Source organism: Hylobates moloch, unplaced genomic scaffold (assembly GCF_009828535.3).
Source record: "Hylobates moloch isolate HMO894 unplaced genomic scaffold, HMol_V3 SCAFFOLD_1, whole genome shotgun sequence".
In the NCBI taxonomy this organism is placed as follows: Eukaryota; Metazoa; Chordata; class Mammalia; order Primates; family Hylobatidae; genus Hylobates; species Hylobates moloch.
Genome location: NW_026652276.1, coordinates 147,356,108 through 147,372,899, shown reverse-complemented (window position 1 = coordinate 147,372,899; position 16,792 = coordinate 147,356,108). Strand labels below are relative to the sequence as shown.

The 16,792-nt window shown below is 39.3% G+C and overlaps 1 protein-coding gene across 1 annotated transcript in view; it reads left to right on the top strand.

Annotated features, from left to right (window-relative positions):
• DNAH11 (dynein axonemal heavy chain 11) overlaps positions 1-16,792 on the top strand; it is a 363,007-nt gene that overhangs the window by 159,661 nt on the left and 186,554 nt on the right. The window contains exons 41-45 of the mRNA XM_058446556.1: positions 739-889; positions 1,918-2,066; positions 7,946-8,096; positions 10,875-11,006; positions 15,890-16,063. Coding sequence (XP_058302539.1) covers positions 739-889; positions 1,918-2,066; positions 7,946-8,096; positions 10,875-11,006; positions 15,890-16,063 — 757 coding nt within the window. The remainder of the gene's footprint in view (positions 1-738; positions 890-1,917; positions 2,067-7,945; positions 8,097-10,874; positions 11,007-15,889; positions 16,064-16,792) is intronic.

Here is a 16,792-nt window from a genome sequence, read left to right as displayed (position 1 = left end):
TGGTGGCAAGTTCCATTAGATACTGTCACTTTTGGCACAAAATACTTCACAGAGGAAACATTCTAGATTCATGCATCAAAACAGTTTTGCTCACAATGCTATTAGATTTACTAGAGCTTGAAAAATTTGCAACTGTTAAATATGTCACAACAAATACACAATGCTTAGATATGTAGTAATGGCAAAAAGGACTGTAGATTTAAAATGTTTTTGCCTATACATCTTGTTAAGGAATGATGAGTTAGTATCCCAGTGAACACATTTCTGTAAGAGATGTATAGTGCTTCTGAATGCTTTAGCTTCAGAATTATGCCCTTGAAAATTGTTATAGAAAAATGGAGAAAGGTGAAATAAACAAATATTTGATCTAAAATGGATACTGAACATATGTGTATGAAGAAGGATCATGTCTTCAGTTGGTGTAAGTTTTGAGTTTTATGTATGTTACCTTCTATAAATCCCCACAACTGTTCATGAAGGAAGGTTTTTGTTATCTCTGTTTGGCATATGGGAAGCTCAGTCGTGGAAGTTAAGGATCCTTCTCAGCGAGGTGAAGCTTACACATTGGTAAATAATAGAGCTGGATCTGGAACCCATGTGTGGCTCAAAAGGTGTTACACACTGCCCGCAAGAAAGAGGCAGCAAAATCGTTTTTATTTAGTTAATAAAAGAGTTTCCAAGATGAATAATACCAATCTATCATAGAAATAAACAGCACTCAACTACATTATGTATTAGGATTGTTTACTCTTATTTTATAGGTCTCTTCTCATCCATTCTACGAGAACAAGCAAATCTTAAGCATGATGGACCAAAATGGATGGTCCTGGATGGAGATATTGACCCCATGTGGATTGAATCACTTAATACTGTAATGGATGATAACAAGGTGAGTAAAACTTCAGTTCTAAACCTTAAATATAACATCCTGAGTGTATTAAGAGTTCCATTCGCTTGTTGATGTTAATACTAGTTTTTGCTCATTAACCTGGGATTCTTTATGTAATTATTATTTCGATAAGTGTTGCTTTCCTGATAATTTCTTAATTTCACCATTAAAGAATTTCAAGGAATATGTTCTCTTTGTTTCTTTGAATTCAGCCACCTTTACTGAGAGTTAGATACAGATCTAAGAATTTAGTTTACAGATCTTACCACTTTCTAAGAGGTAGGCGTAAATTATTATATCTTGTCATCTTTGATTAAGTATAAATACTTAGACAATGAAAGAACAGGTTTGTGCCATATGATAATCGAAATTAACTAGTTCCTATGGCTACGGATTGAGTTAAAATGTTTTCCCTAGCTTTTTTGCCACAGTTGATTCAGCATTCCCAGCAAAAACAAAAGGTGATGGTACAGGTCTGTGAGATATCATTCAAGCAACACAGGGTCTATTGTTGGAGTCAGCAGAGAGAAATCAGTAATCATCACTCCAGAGTAGATTTAGTAACCACCTTAAATTAACAGTAATTACTGCTTACTCAACTGAGACACTGTTCATCATAACATACAGGTTTGGGATCTTTATACTTGTATAAGTTTCTCTGGACAATTGATAATTGTGGTATTTCAGATTCTAAAGAGAAGTTTTTATATGGTATTCAGGTCCTTTCATGTGATTAATTTTTACAATAAATGTCTTATATTTGGCTTAGTAATAAAATTACTTCAGTTATGTAAAGGTTGGCATTCACAAGTCCATTTAGGTGAGTTTGTTCCTCAAGGGTCAGTCAGGTCATCTCAGGGGTGAGCTTAGATCTTTATTCAGACTGCACTTCTGATTCAGGACAATGAGTGCACAGCCTGTGGTACTTCTGGTAGGGGAAAGTACTCGTTGATTCCGGATGTTTGCGGCATTGCTTTTGCCGGTGGGTGACAGTGTGTCTCTGTGCACCGCTGTGCTGCTCACTCCAGGTGCTGACCCTCGCCAGCAATGAGCGCATCGCCCTCACTCCCTTCATGAGGCTTCTGTTTGAGATACATCACTTAAGGAGCGCAACCCCGGCCACTGTTTCCAGAGCTGGTATTCTGTATGTGAACCCACAAGATCTGGGCTGGAATCCGTGAGTATTTCTTTTTGGTTTATTGTAGTAAATTGTATGTAACATAACATTTACCATTTTTATAATTTTTGCTTAAGCACATTCATGTTGTTGCACAGTTATCACCACCATCCATCTCTGGAAGTTTTTTATCTTCCCAAAGTGAAACTCTTTATCCATTAAACAATAACACCTCATTCTCCCCTCCTCCCAGCTCTTGGCAACCTTCATTCTACTTTCTATCTCTATGAATTAGACTACTCTAGGTACCTCATATAAATGGAATCATACAGTGTTTGTCTTTTGGTGACAGGTTTATTTCACTTAGCATAATGTCTTCAGAGTTTATCCACGTGGCAGCATATTGCAGTATTTCCTTTTTTAAGGCTGAATAATACTCCATTATGTGTACATACCATATTTTGTTTACCCATTCATCTATAAATGAACACTTGGGTTTCTTCTACCTTTTGGTTATTGTGAATAGTGCTGCTGTAAACATGGGTGTACAAATATCTCTTCAAGACCCTGCTTTCCATTCTTTCGGGTAGAACTCAGAAGAATTTCTAGATCATATATTAATTCTAAATTTTAATTTTTTGAGAAACTGACACATTGTTTTCCACAGCTGCTACCCATTTATATTCCCACCAACAGTGTACGAGGCTTCTAATCTCTCTGCACCTGTGCCGGCACTTGTTATTTTCCTTTTTTCTAACAGTAGCCATGCTAATGGGCATGAGGTGATAGCTCATTTTAATTTGCAATTCCCTGATGATTAGTGATGTTGAACATCTTTTCATGTGCTTATCGGCAGTTTGTATGTCTTCTTTGGAAAAATGTTCATGTAAGTTCTTTGCCCAGTTTTTAATCAGTGCTTTTTCAAATTGTGCCTGGATCTTGTTAAAATCTTAGTATAAAATTCTAAATATCTATATGCTCACTTGAAGGTATTAGCAATTACATTTAAGGCTAATTAATTAGGCTAATTAAAAGATAATTAAGTTAGCACTGGAATGCCTTTGTCATTTTTACTTGGACATTACCTGGTTCACATACCTTGAAGATGTTAAGAACTCAGTAAATATTTGTTGAATAAGTGAATAAATAATGAAAGCTGATATGGAACACTTATATAAAAAGAAATCATTTCGATTATGTTTGTTTGCATGTATATATACTATGCATACACGAACAGTTGTAATGCTTTGATTTAGAGCAACTTTATGGTGCCCAGTTGCTTACTCCTCAAATGCTTACATTTTCTACGGTTCATCCTGGTTGTAACTTGTCACCTCCAGCATCTGCACTTCGAACTGTAGGAATTGCTGAGCTCTACCAGTGAACCCATGCTTGTGCCTGGCATGCTTCTTATGTCAGAAATCTTCTGTTTACCTCTCTGGACACACTCTCCATCCTTCTCACCCTCTTCTGTGGTCTGTATGGACCACATTAGTGGGCTCCTTGCCTTCCAGCTTCTGGTTGGTTTGGCCAATGAAGAATCCTGGCAGGAAGAGAGAGGGAGAGAGGACAGTGAGGTCAGGCTGCTTATTCTCCTTCCCAACAGAGTCATGTCAGGATGGTTCTGTCCCTCTGACTGCAGGTCACAGCTCTTCTTATATCTCTCCATTAAGGCTCTTTCCTTCCAGGTTCTGGCAGTCCTTCATTCTCTTGTCCCTCCAGGCGTAGGTACAATAACCACTCCTTGTGATCACCCTTTTGGCATGGTACTGTCCCTTCCATTTTCTCTACTTCTTGCCCACACTTCTGTGACTAGTCCTTTTATTGATCCTTCCCTTATTATCCTGATTTGGGGATGACATCTGTTTCCTGCCAGATGTCTAACTGATGTATTTCTCCAGGCTGCCTTTCCTGTGTGTACTGACATGCTCGCTAAAAGTCTCATTCCTTACCTCTACAGTGTAGTAGAGCCATGCCCAGGCTTTTGCTTTTGACAAAGCCTTTATTGGATGTGTTTTGGGGAAGGAGTGATTTTCAAAAGTCTTAAATGGGGTGTTTTCCTTGGGATCATAACTCCCTTCCACACCTAGGATTCTGTCTCTTGAAATGCTTCTATTGGTTGGGAGCTACCTGAGGGAGTCTCTCCAGCAGCCCTGACTCCCTCTGTACAGAGAACCCAGGCACCACAGTGCATGGCGGCATTCATTTCCTTCATGAGACCTCTTACCCCTCCTGGGTGTGCTCTGATTTCAGTAGTGAACCTCACAGCTCCCAAGGCATATGTAATTCAATCTCAGTCCTATCCTGTGGAGATTTGTGCTAACAAAAGCTTGATCCAAATCTCTAAAGACGGACTTCATGCAATACATCAAAGGTCACGGGTTGGCTAAAGAGACACCCAATTTATATTCCTAAGAGAGTTAAACAACTCTATCTTCACCATTAGGTTTTACTTTTGGGTTTTTTGTTTGTTTGTTTGTTTTATCCAGAATTAATGGGTAGATGTTAATGTTCATATGTGTGCCCAAAGAATTCATCCAGGTCATTTTCCAAAATAATGGAAATCTTCTCTAGAAGGCATTTTTGTATTTTCACCTCCTATTGCAATAAACTTTCAATAAGTCACGAAATGGCTATTTTAGGATAAAGGGTATTTTTTCCTCTCCATAGTTATTGGAGACTTTAACATCTTACTTTAATGTCATTAACAAAATGATAGCTTTATACATATTAATTCATTTAATACTCAGTTACCTTCTGAGATAGACATAATTATTAACCCAATTTTCCAAGCGAATCTCTTAAGTCTCAGTTTTCATCAGTGTTTTTTTCAGAGTCAGAACTTTGAAATAAAGTTCAAAACTATAGAAAAGTTGGAAAGGTAGTACAATGCGCAGCCAGAGATGCTTTTCCTGCAATCACTAACCATTTTACTACCTTTACTTTCTCTCTTTCTCTTTCTCTGGCATAGAGGCCCATTTTCTTCTTCTATTAATTTTTGCTGAAATATATGAAAGTTGGAGACATTAAGACATGTCATCCCTAAGTCTGATTACAAAAGACTAGATACTGCTACATGACTCTTGGAAGCCACAACTTTAAATCATACTCTTTCTTCTATTACTTGAGCTTAAAATATTCTTCTGGCTTTGTATCACTAATACTTTCACCTGTATCAAATGAACTTATTGTCTTCTGTCCCTACAATCCCACCGTCTCATCTTTGGATACAGTATATGCTTACAAACATGCAACTTCAGAAATAATTGGTATACACTGCTAGTCAGCATGTACTGCTAATGTCTGCCATTTTTCCAGGCCGTGGTGAATGACAGAGAACTTGAAGCTTGCTCTGAGGGTAGACTTCAAGTCTGTTCAGTTCCCTCTATCCTGTACAACAGGATCCAACCCCAGAGGCCTGAGTAATAAATAAGAAGTTTTCAGAGGTCTGAGAACTTTGGCTACTCTAGAAAGTTTAGAAACCACACGGTTATAGACTTCACTTGATAAACCTGGAACAGTTCTGCAGGAAGGAGGAACAACTGAGCTGCTGATAGGAGGACTCATTTGCAAATTCTGGAAAGCCAAAATTCTCTGTTAATGACCTGCATATTGCCATTAAGATGATACATTGGGGCATTACAATGTAGCCGTTTCCTGAGGTGGGGCACCAATGTGGGTGGTCTTTTCTGTGGGCAAGGAAAAAATATGCCATTTTAGTATGCCATTTGCAATTATATATAATAGTAGTCATGTTCCACATCTATCACATCTTATAAAAATCATAAGGAACTTTTTATACGAAGCAGTGTTGCAAGATTGTACACAAATGCACCTCTGTAGCTTCAGTGTTTGCTGAAGGTAACAGTTTCTCCCTCTAAATTTACTGTCTTTTAATGTCTATTTTATTCCTAAGCTATGAAAGTTTAGCAATAATTTCTACATAAGTTTTTAAACTGTCCAGCAACATAGCCATTTTTAGTCTCTATCCTATGCTATGTGGTGTGGTTGATCCCTAGTAGAGGTAATTTATCTGATTCCCCCCAACCTCCACTTTTTTTTCTCTCAAGCAGAATCAGCTCTTACCACATCTCGTGCTTTGTTTTGACTGACTTTTTTCTGGAGCACCTCTCACTTGTGGAAGTAATTTGTGCAAAAGCATCATTTGCTAGTGGGATTGGTAGATTTTCTCTGAGACTTTAGTTGCTGCTGATGTGACTCCATGAAGTCGCTATTACCTGCACCCTAAGTGCAAAGCCCACTTCTTCCTTCTGGGCTATTTTTTTGAAGTTACTGCTCCTAGTAATCCTTGCAATGGCTTTCTGCTCCCACAGAAACGTGGAAGAAACTTTGTTGGGAAGCGGGGTGTGGGTTTTGTTATATCTATCAGAATCCAGGATGCCAACTCTTGTGCCCAATAGGACGCTACTGCCTTTAGGAGAAACATAGGGAGACGGAGCCATGATCTAAACCTGAGTTTCTGAATGCCATCAACTCTGTACTAATGAGTAACATTTATTTTATTTGGCAGATGCTAATGTAAGCACTTTGTACATGCAAACTTACATAATCCTCACAACCACCCCAGGAGGTTCATATTATTACCATCTCCATTTACAGAGGAGAAAATTGAGGCACCAAGAGGTTAAGTAACTTGCCCAAGGTAACACATTTAAAAAATGGTGGAACCAAGTTGCATATCCAGGCAGTTTCACTTTAGACTTTCCTTTCCCTGAGCAATCCTCTTTCGCCTCTTCTTGATAAGCTCTAGATACAAAGATTCCACTTTCCACTCTGGCAGCTGATATGGGGTAAAATCAGTAGCTGAGAGGGTGGCCTTCATTCCTTTGTCCCCAGGCACTGACACCTGCTTTCCATCGTTCCACAGTTCCCACTGTCACTACCACACAGAGACACTCTATCAGGTTACTCTTATGCAATTGGACTTCTACTGAAAACCATTTCTCTTGGACCTGAAAAAGTTTTGACAGTTGACATTTGATAAATTTCATCAGAGTGTAACATAGCTAGCCATTTAATAAACTCTATTGTGAAGGCTTGAGAAAAGTGAAAGGAGCCGTTTGTCAGATAATCATCTTGCCTTAATGTCTCCTGATGCTCAAAATGCAAAGTGTAGCTGAAGTTGACCTGTGGTCATACTGCTTCTCTGCTGGCTGCTAAATGTATTTATTCCCCCTGCTTCATCCTTAATGAGAACTTTCTGAGGGATTATTTTTAGTTTAACATCATACATTTTTGCCCTATGGACTACTACAGGTGCTACTAAGTCATGCTTTGTTTTACTGATAAGTGTTACTTTACTAATATATTAAGGATATTTAATGTATCAGATTGCACACACACACACACACACACACACACACACGCCCACACCCAAGCATGAAACGCCATATCAGAGCCACCTATTGGACACTCGTTAGCGGCTATCAGATTGGAGTTACATTCAGTCCATTGAAAAAGGAGACACTTTGAAATAGCCCCTGTGGAATTTTCATCTTTTTATTTGTAACTGATTTCTCATTACTAAATAATTGATGCCAAGATTAATCAAGAAAAATCGCAAGCTGTTTTCATAAATAAGGCCTACACTATAGGAATAGTTTCAGCCCTTCAGGAAATGACATACTGCACTTCCTCATAAATGCTCGGTAATGGTCTACTTACATTCCATTATGTTTGGCTTCTAAGTGCTATTAGGAGTTTCTTTTACAGTCTTTTCATTAAGGTAAAATGGCCATTAAAACAAGTTTTTAAAGGGCCATTTTAAAATATTTGCAGTTTGAAAAATAGAATGAACTCACTAAACGTGTCCCTGAAGTGTTGCACCAAGCTGTGTTGAAGGAGGAAGCTTTTGACTTGGTGAAATTCTGCTTTTCAAGCCTAGTGTTCAATAAAAGCTTTTCTGTGTTCCTTTTCAGGTATGTGGCCAGTTGGATAGACAGAAGGCGGCATCAATCAGAAAAGGCCAATTTGACTATTCTTTTTGATAAATATGTCCCCGCATGCTTGGATAAACTGAGAACAAGCTTTAAAACCATCACTTCAATTCCTGAGAGTAGCCTGGTGCAGGTTTGTCTTCGGTTACGCCATTTAACATTCCAGTCCTGATGCGGTAGTGTTTGCTGATCAAGACAACAGAAGTTCTTGCTTGCCCAAGAAAATGAGAAGATCTCTGGAACTGTTATATTGCTCCAATCCTCTTGCCCCCCGCCCCCACCCCCCATGTTCCCTGGAGCTTTTTGCAAACCTCCATCACATTCTGTTAGCGTTTAAGTTTGTGCTCTCCTTCTTTTCACAGTCTTGTGAAAGAAGGTTGGAACCATGTTTTACTGATTTTTTTTTAATATCCCCAGATAGCTCTTAGCACATAGTAGGTGCCAGATATGTGTTTGTTGAATCATTGCACATAATTAGAAGAACAAAGTTGCAATAGCTTTATTTATTTTTCTGGTTCCTAAGTAACTTGCCCAGAGAAGGTGCTCAGTATGTTTTCTAATAAAACAGATTTGTGCAATTAAAGATGCCAGCCAGTGAGTAAGAGAAAGCCTCCGAATTCTACCACCTAGGTGCCACCACTCACAGACCTCCCCTCCCAAAAATATTCATGGAGGAGTGTCAGTCTGGATGAAGAGTTCATAATATCCCAGGAATATATTTTTTCTCATCTTCATCTTGAGACAGCTGGTAAGAGCGAAGGATACATATGATATATTGTTATGGAAGCCATTGAAAATAATTCACAGCACACAGAAATGAAGGCTGTGATCTTAATCTCAGCTTGAAGAAAAACTATCCCCAGCCCTTAAAAGTAAAAAACTTCACGAAAAGGTTTACAATTAGAAACCCCCCACACCCTTTTTTTCCTATAGGAGCACAATTGCTTTCTAAGTACTGTGTTACCATTAAGTGAGTGTGTTACCAAATTTGTTTGACACAAAATTAGAAATAGTCACAAGCATAATAAGAAGAGAAAGTTCAGGTTCTTGGATAATTCACACACCAATTAAATAAACGATAGTCTTCAACAGTAATTATCTGAGGTATAATTTATTTCCGAAAGCAGGGCTGAATTTATTCATTATGAATTAATTATGTAGTTAGCCTAATTAGACTTCCTCTGGTGTAATACTTGCAAAAAAGCATGATCGTGTTCTTTCTCAAGTTGACTTGTGTATTTGTGTGATTCTCTGTGGTGTGAACTCTTCGTTCAAGAGTAGTGTGAAAATAGGTCAGTAGGAATTAATATGACTTCTGCTCTACTTCTTTCTTTCATTGTATTCAGAAATGGCGTTTAATTTTTAGCTCCTTTTAAGCTGTTGTTTTATTGAGTAATTTCTCTTCTGTGGTTACTAATAATGGAAATTTGAGACAAAAATGAGTATAAGAAGATAGTAACCTAAAATGGCTATCTTGAGAAATTAATGCACTCTGTTTTCTGATATATGACGCCTCTTTAAGTTTGGTAAGGTTTATTAACTCTTTCAGATTGCGCATTAAAGTATGTTAAGTGCTGATACAGAACTCAAAATGTTTTTCAAGTACTGTGGGAGAAAATAGAAGAAACATATAGCCTTATTCGTGTGTTCATCTCGGCCAATAGCATCACGTCGAGACCCTTCAGTCTTTTTTGTTTTGATTTCAACAGTTCCTTAGAATAGCATGGCTTCTACTAAAAAATAACAAAGCCTCAGAGTTTTACACTGTTTTTCTTAATAGCAAATTGGTGAGTTTTATTCTATTAAAAGGTTATTTCAAATTGGCAAATGTGGCACAACGTGAAATAATAGAAATCAAGAAAGAAGATTAAAGAATATAATAGGTGCTCAACAATTTAAATGAAAAATATTTCCCCATCTTCTGTGGCAAGGAAGGGAAGGCATACACACAGTGCTGACCTGATCTGTGATTGCTTGCGTTGCTGTGTGTGTAATAGACATGAAAATCTATCGTTGCTTGCAAAAACTGGGGGAAGAGTCTCTTGAGTTTTTAGGATCTGTAACAGTGCTAATTAATGACAACTTTCTGTGCTTTAGAGAACTAGTCCAAAAACCTGTTCATTACTGGTTATTATTTCACATGGTGAAGGCCTCTGCAGCAGCCGCGTTCCCCTCATTGCTGACGCAACTGCCCTAAGCATGGGCTAGGTACATTAGGACCTCCCAGCATGTTGCCATTTCACCTGGAGGGTATGAAGAACACGTTCCTGAGTTCCTGAACAGCATTTCTTTCAAGGTTAAATTTAGTTCGGTGTCCAAAAAACTGCCACAGGCTTAAGCTGCCAGTCCAACATTCTAAATTTATGACAACAGGTGGGAAAATGGCTGCCAAAGCACTTACCAAAAGTGGTTTATCTAAATGTCCAACAAGAAGGAAATAGTAAAATAAATGCCTGTTCATCCAATGGAATCCTCTGCATCCATTCCAGTGATGGTGTAGGGTAACACTTATTGATAAGGAAAGATGTCTTCAGTTTTTAATCAAGGAAGTGGATTATAGAATACTATTTAGAAAATGATTTCCTGTTTATAAAAAAGTGAATATGTACCCTTTTTTTTTGCTTATATGTGATTTTGGTTTGTATACTGATTATTAACCAGATTGCTTAAAATTTTATTTTTAAAAAATAGTTTGTTATTACCTAGATCATTTTGGTTGAAAGTGACAAGTTTTCTACTGTTAACTTAGACACCCAAGGTGGTAATTTTTGTCTCTCCCAATGTAGCAAATCACAGCTGGGAAAAACTATGTACTCTCTTAAGGAAAAAGTGGAGTTGTAAAAATATTCTTTGAACTTTCTCCACTATTTAAAAAAAATGTTGCCTTATTTGACTATTTCTTTTTCTTTAGACTCTATGTGTTCTTTTGGAGTGCTTGCTGACTCCTGAAAATGTACCTTCTGACAGCCCAAAAGAAGTTTATGAAGTCTATTTTGTATTTGCTTGTATCTGGGCTTTTGGAGGCACCCTGCTACAAGATCAGGTATGTTTAGAAATAGTTTACAGGACCAGTTTCCAGTTTTGTGTGGGACAGAGTCATGGGGAGGTTAAAATATGTGATCCGTACCTTTTTGTTACGTTATAGATCTATACGACTTGCCCTGTTCTCTCCTAAGTCTATGCATTCTCTGGGTAGTCCCATCCCTGATGGTTCTAACACCAGCTGACAATGCCATATCCATATCCTCCAGCCTGGCCGTGTGTTCTGAACTGAAAGTTCTGTGTTTCTGGCTGCCTCTGGGGCCTCGCCTTCAGCATGCTGTTCTACAAGAAGCCCCGCTCAGTGTGCCTGAGACAGATCTCCTCCTCTGCCCCATACTCCAGCTTGCCCCTGCTCTTCCTTCTTTTCTTTTGCTCAGTGGTACATTCTTCCCGGTAGCTCCAGTTAAAAACGTGGGAGACATCACTCTTCCTGATTTCTGTGTCCTGTGATCTCAGACCCTTTCAGTTTCACCTGTGAAATAGCTGCCAACCCTATTCGCTCTTCTCCATCCCTGCAGCCTAAATTCAGGAGCAAAGCATCTTTAGATTGCCCTGGCTATCATAGTGTCTTAGTAGCTCAGATTGCCATAACAAAATACCACAAATTGGGTGGCTTAAGCAATAGAAATTTATTTCTCACAGTTCTGGGGACTAAAAGTCCAAGATTATGGTGTCAGCATGGTTGAGTTTCAGCAAGGACTCTCTTCCCACCTTTCAGACCGCCACTTTCCCACTGTGTCCCCATGTGACAGAGAGAGAAAGACATACTGGTTTCTCTTTTAATGAGGACACTAATCCCATCATGAGGACCCTATATTCATGACATCATCTAAATCTAATTATGTCCCAAGGCCCCACCACGAAATATCATCACACTGGGGAATAGGGCTTCAAAATATGGATTTGGGGGTGGGATGGGGGGGGGGGGTCACAATTCGGTTTGTAGCATTTGATAATCTTCAAATTGGTCTCCCTCTCTCCAGTCCCTCTTACTTCTAACCAGTCTCACATACTATTCCCAGGATAGTCATTTGTGAACCATAGTCAACCCTGGGCCAATTCCTTTTTCACTGGTCTGTTTTTTTTTAGCTGAAAGTGAAATATTCATGCCTGTACAGATTGCTTGCATAGCCATTTTGTGGCTTCTGATTTCCTATAGGGAAACACTTGAGACAAACATTTGCACCAGCACACAGATCCCACGAACTGCTTAGGCTTACCAAAGTGCAAAGTGGGAATTATTCAACTTTAGAAATTTGCAGATCTAATTGCCACCATGCACCTCTATGTGTAATTTTTCTCATGTGATCTTTACAATGATTCTTCAAGGTATCCTCATTGCACAAATAAAGTAAAGCTCAGAGGGGCAAAGTAACTTGCCCAAAGTCACACTGATGGGAAATGGCAACATCAGGATTCCCATCCGAGTGTGTCTTTCTCCAAAAGCCACACCTTCCATGGTACCTCAAGGCCTCTCATGGTTCATAGTGCTTCTATGGGTACCCCTGAATTTTTACATTAAAAATAGATAGCACACATTTTCCAGGCTTCCTTGCTCTTTCCAGGTGTAAATGGGGCATTTACATTTAAAGGCATCACAGCCAAGAGTGACCTATATTTCTGTTGGTTTGTTCACTGTAGATCAGAAAATAAATGGTTGATATAATCTGTTGGCCAGTTCCACTTCTCGCCACTAGGTTACCATAACGCATGCCTATTATTATAATAATATATTTGGAATTCACTTGGCCTCCTAGATCTTATTTCAGCCATTCTCAGAAGCCAGATTCCTTCTGTAATTTCCAAGTGCTTTCTAAAGATTAGCAGCCGATACTGTGTGAGAGTCAAGTGTTCATGTCAGGGACTTCATGTGGCTTTCTCAGAGGCACAGTTTACAACATGTGTGGGTTTCTTGTTTATGGAGGCCACATGCAGACAGAAGGCAACCCTCCTCCTCCACCAGGTATTTCTTTCAATATTTACCCCTTCTCCCTTTCTGGGACTGTAAAATCAGGTGGGATGTTGATAGCGGACATCTTTCCCCTCCTGCTCATAACCCCTCACCTCCCTCCCAGCTGACCCTCTTTTAATCTTTCCAATTTCCAAATGTATCAGCCTTCCCCCCTAGTTATATAAGCTAGAAGCTGGCTATCACTGACACCTTCCTTTCCCTAATTAATAGTCAACATGAGCAGCAATAGCAGCTTAAAATTTTCAAAAGGGCTCTAACTACAGAGCATCTGAAAGAGAGGCTATGAGGTTGGCATTATGCGTGAAACAGACACAAGAAATGTTCTCAGGATAGCCACTTGGTAGCTTAACAAATTGAGTGTCTAATATGTGTCAGGGAATGTGCTTAGAGCTTTTCATAGGGCACCTCATTTACTCTTCAAAAACTATAAAACCCTATATGGATTGGTACAACTATTCTTTTACAAATAAGGAACTGAAGCTTAGAAAGGTATATTTATCTGTTTCCAGGCACAAAGCTAACCCATGCCTAAGCCAGATTCAAACAGCAGCTGACTGACTTAGGACCTGTGTTCTTAAGTCATAGCAGCCAACCTCCAAAACGAGTTTCAAATCAACTTTATCTGAACTCCCATAAACTGCCGTCATTTCTCACTTGGCTTCTGAAGTAGCCTCCTCACTGGGCTTTCTATTTCTACATTTGTTCTGATAATTCATCATTCACTCAGCAGTCAGGGTGATTTTTTGAAATGCACATGAAATCATATGATATACTCCAGAGTTGAAAACACTTGAATGGCTCCTTATTGCCTTTAAGATAACATTTCAAATTTTAATTCTATTTACAAGGCCTCTGAATCTAGCCCTGCTTAGCTCTCCCTATTTCTTCCTCTGCCACTCCCTCCCCCACTCCCCCCACTCCCCCACCCCCAGCTACAGGGCCCAGTTTCTTGAGCACACCAAGTTCTTTCATACCACGGGAACTTTGTACATGCTGGACTCTTCCTTAAATGGCACTTAAAGATGCCTTCCCTGAACATCCAATTAAAATAGGTTGCCTCTGTTACTCTCACTTATAGCAAACTTTACTTTCAAGGCAACTGTTGATTTCTGCGTTTGTTGGCTTAGCCTCAGCTGGACGACACATCTTCATGTTCCGCTCCTCTATCTTCCCCATAAACTCTGTGAGAGGAGAGAAGGTGTTGGTTTTCTTTTCTACTTTAGAACAGATGCATTTTAGTTGAATGAATTAATGAATGAAAGATTTGTCACCAAAATCATTTTGCCTATGTAGTGGTTAGGTGAAGCAAAGTTTGATATAAAGTTAAAGTTAAATGTAGTCTGCCTACAGAGAATGGTGCCAGATAAGTAATATCATCTGAACTGTCCTGGCTCAAGACCAACTTTTGTAGGGTGAAGAAATATCTTCTACCACCAATCTGAAAATAATTTAAGTGAACCTAAAGTCATAACTCATGCATGGGGTGGTAGAGGGATGCTCTCAGCTGGTTTGGAAGATGGTGGGGCAAGCTCTCCCTGCAAACACTGATCACCCCCTTCTGCCCAGTTTATAGGCCATAATACAATGACATGGGGACATCAAAGTAAAAGCAGGTTTAAAAATTTCTCTGGGGAAAAATCACAGTTGAAGTCATAGATAAAAATGAGATTGCTGAAAGCAGTAGACACACACAGTATTTTTAAGAGTTCATCAAACTCACTATGTCATGTCATGCTATGGATATAGGATTCACTGGGCCAGGTCTCCTGTGGATATAAGAGGTACTGAGCCAGGTCATCCTATGAATATAGGAGTCACTGAGCCAGGTCATCCTATGAATATAGGAGTCACTGGGCCAGGTCATCTGTGGATATGGGAGTAACTGGGCCAGGTCATCCTATGTATATAGGAGTCACTGGAACAGGTCATCCTGTGGATGCATAGAGGTATCACTGGACAAGGTCATCATGTGGATATGGCAGTGACTGGGCCAGATCATCCTAGGGATATAGGAGTCACTGGGCCAGATTGTCCTATGGATATAGCAGTCACTGGGCCAGATCATCCTGTGGACTTGGGCATCACTGGGCCAGGTCATCCTGTGGATATAGAAAGGTTTTTCTAGTTGTTGCACACAGTTGTCCTTTCCTTTATTTTCCAACCCTAATCTGGCAGTAAATGTCTTATATCTATACTCATATTAAAACAAGCACCTCCCAGTAAAGAGAGCCTGTTCCTTGCCAATATAAATCTCTCTAGAGGCTGAAAGTTGATCCCTATGCACTTTTCAGCTGGACCCCTTAGATTTGGTCTGGTAGGAAACCAAGTCCATGCATTTATCCATTTCTCCATCTCTCATGGCAGGGATTCCCAGATTTAGAATTCCAGAGATCAACAGAGTTTCAATAATGATGTGTGGGAATGGTATAGAGTTGCCAGTTGTTTACTTTTCTAAGCAAGAGCATTTATAAAAGTAACTATCACCATAATTTTATAAGGGAAATATATTTTATCATTGAAAGGGCCAGGGAAGCTATGAGCTCAGAGCAAAGGACAGGATTTAAATCAAATAATGTTATTAATTTTTAAAAAGTACTCTATTCTTATTTTTCCCATTTTCCTGTAAATTGATGTGAACATTGGTAGAAGTGAACACCACTGTTCAGTAGTGACTACCTAGCATAGGAATTTGCATAATATGTTGTCATTAGATTGAATAACCAACAGGTAATCTGGTGTTCACCTACATTTATCTTGCTTTTTAAGTTAATTATTTCACAAAATTTGTGCTTGGTGGGTATATGGCAATTTTAGGTTTCTACCCCTATGATATTATTACTCATAATTTGTTTCTTTTTTTATAGTTTTAATTACTTTGAGTCTGCAATAAGGATTTCTCTTGTTCTCCCTAGATTTCTGATTATCAAGCTGACTTCAGTCGGTGGTGGCAGAAAGAGATGAAAGCAGTGAAATTTCCATCCCAGGGAACGATCTTTGATTATTATGTGGACCACAAAACTAAGAAATTATTGCCCTGGGCTGACAAAATTGCCCAATTTACTATGGATCCAGATGTGCCTCTGCAGGTAGGTGTGTGGAACATAGCAATTGTATTAGTCCATTTTCATATTGCTATAAAAAATACCTGAAACTGGATAATGTATAAAGAAAAGAGGTTTAATCGGCTCATGATTCCACAGGCTGCACAGGAAGCATGATGCTGGCATCTGCTGGGCTTCTGGGAAGGCCTCAGAAAATCACAGGGGAAGGGGAGGCAGACACTTCACTTGGCCAAAATGGGAACAAGAGAGAGTGAGGGGGGAGGTGCTGCACACTTTTAAATGGCCAGATCTCATGAGAACAAATTCACTTTCATGAGAATAGTACCAAGACGGACGGTGCTGAACCATTTATAAGAAACCGCCTCCATGACCCAATCACCCCACACCAGGCCCCACCTCCAACAATGTGGATTACAATTCAACATGAGATTTGGTGGGGTCGTAGATCCAAACCATATCACCAATATTCAAGTGAAGTGTGCTGATGTGATCCCTTTAAAAAAAAAAAAAAAAAGTCTTTTTTTTCTTTCTTGCCTGATGAATAAGTTGTTGTGTTAATATGCTCAGCATATAACATATATCACTGGCAGAGAAGAATCTCAGCTATAAGGATGCCTAGTGATGGCCGGGCGCAGCGGCTCACTCCTGTAATCCCAGCACTTTGGGAGGCCGAGGTGGGCGGATCACGAGGTCAGGAGATCGAGACCATCCTGGCTAACACAGTGAAACCCTGTCTCTACTAAAAATACAAAA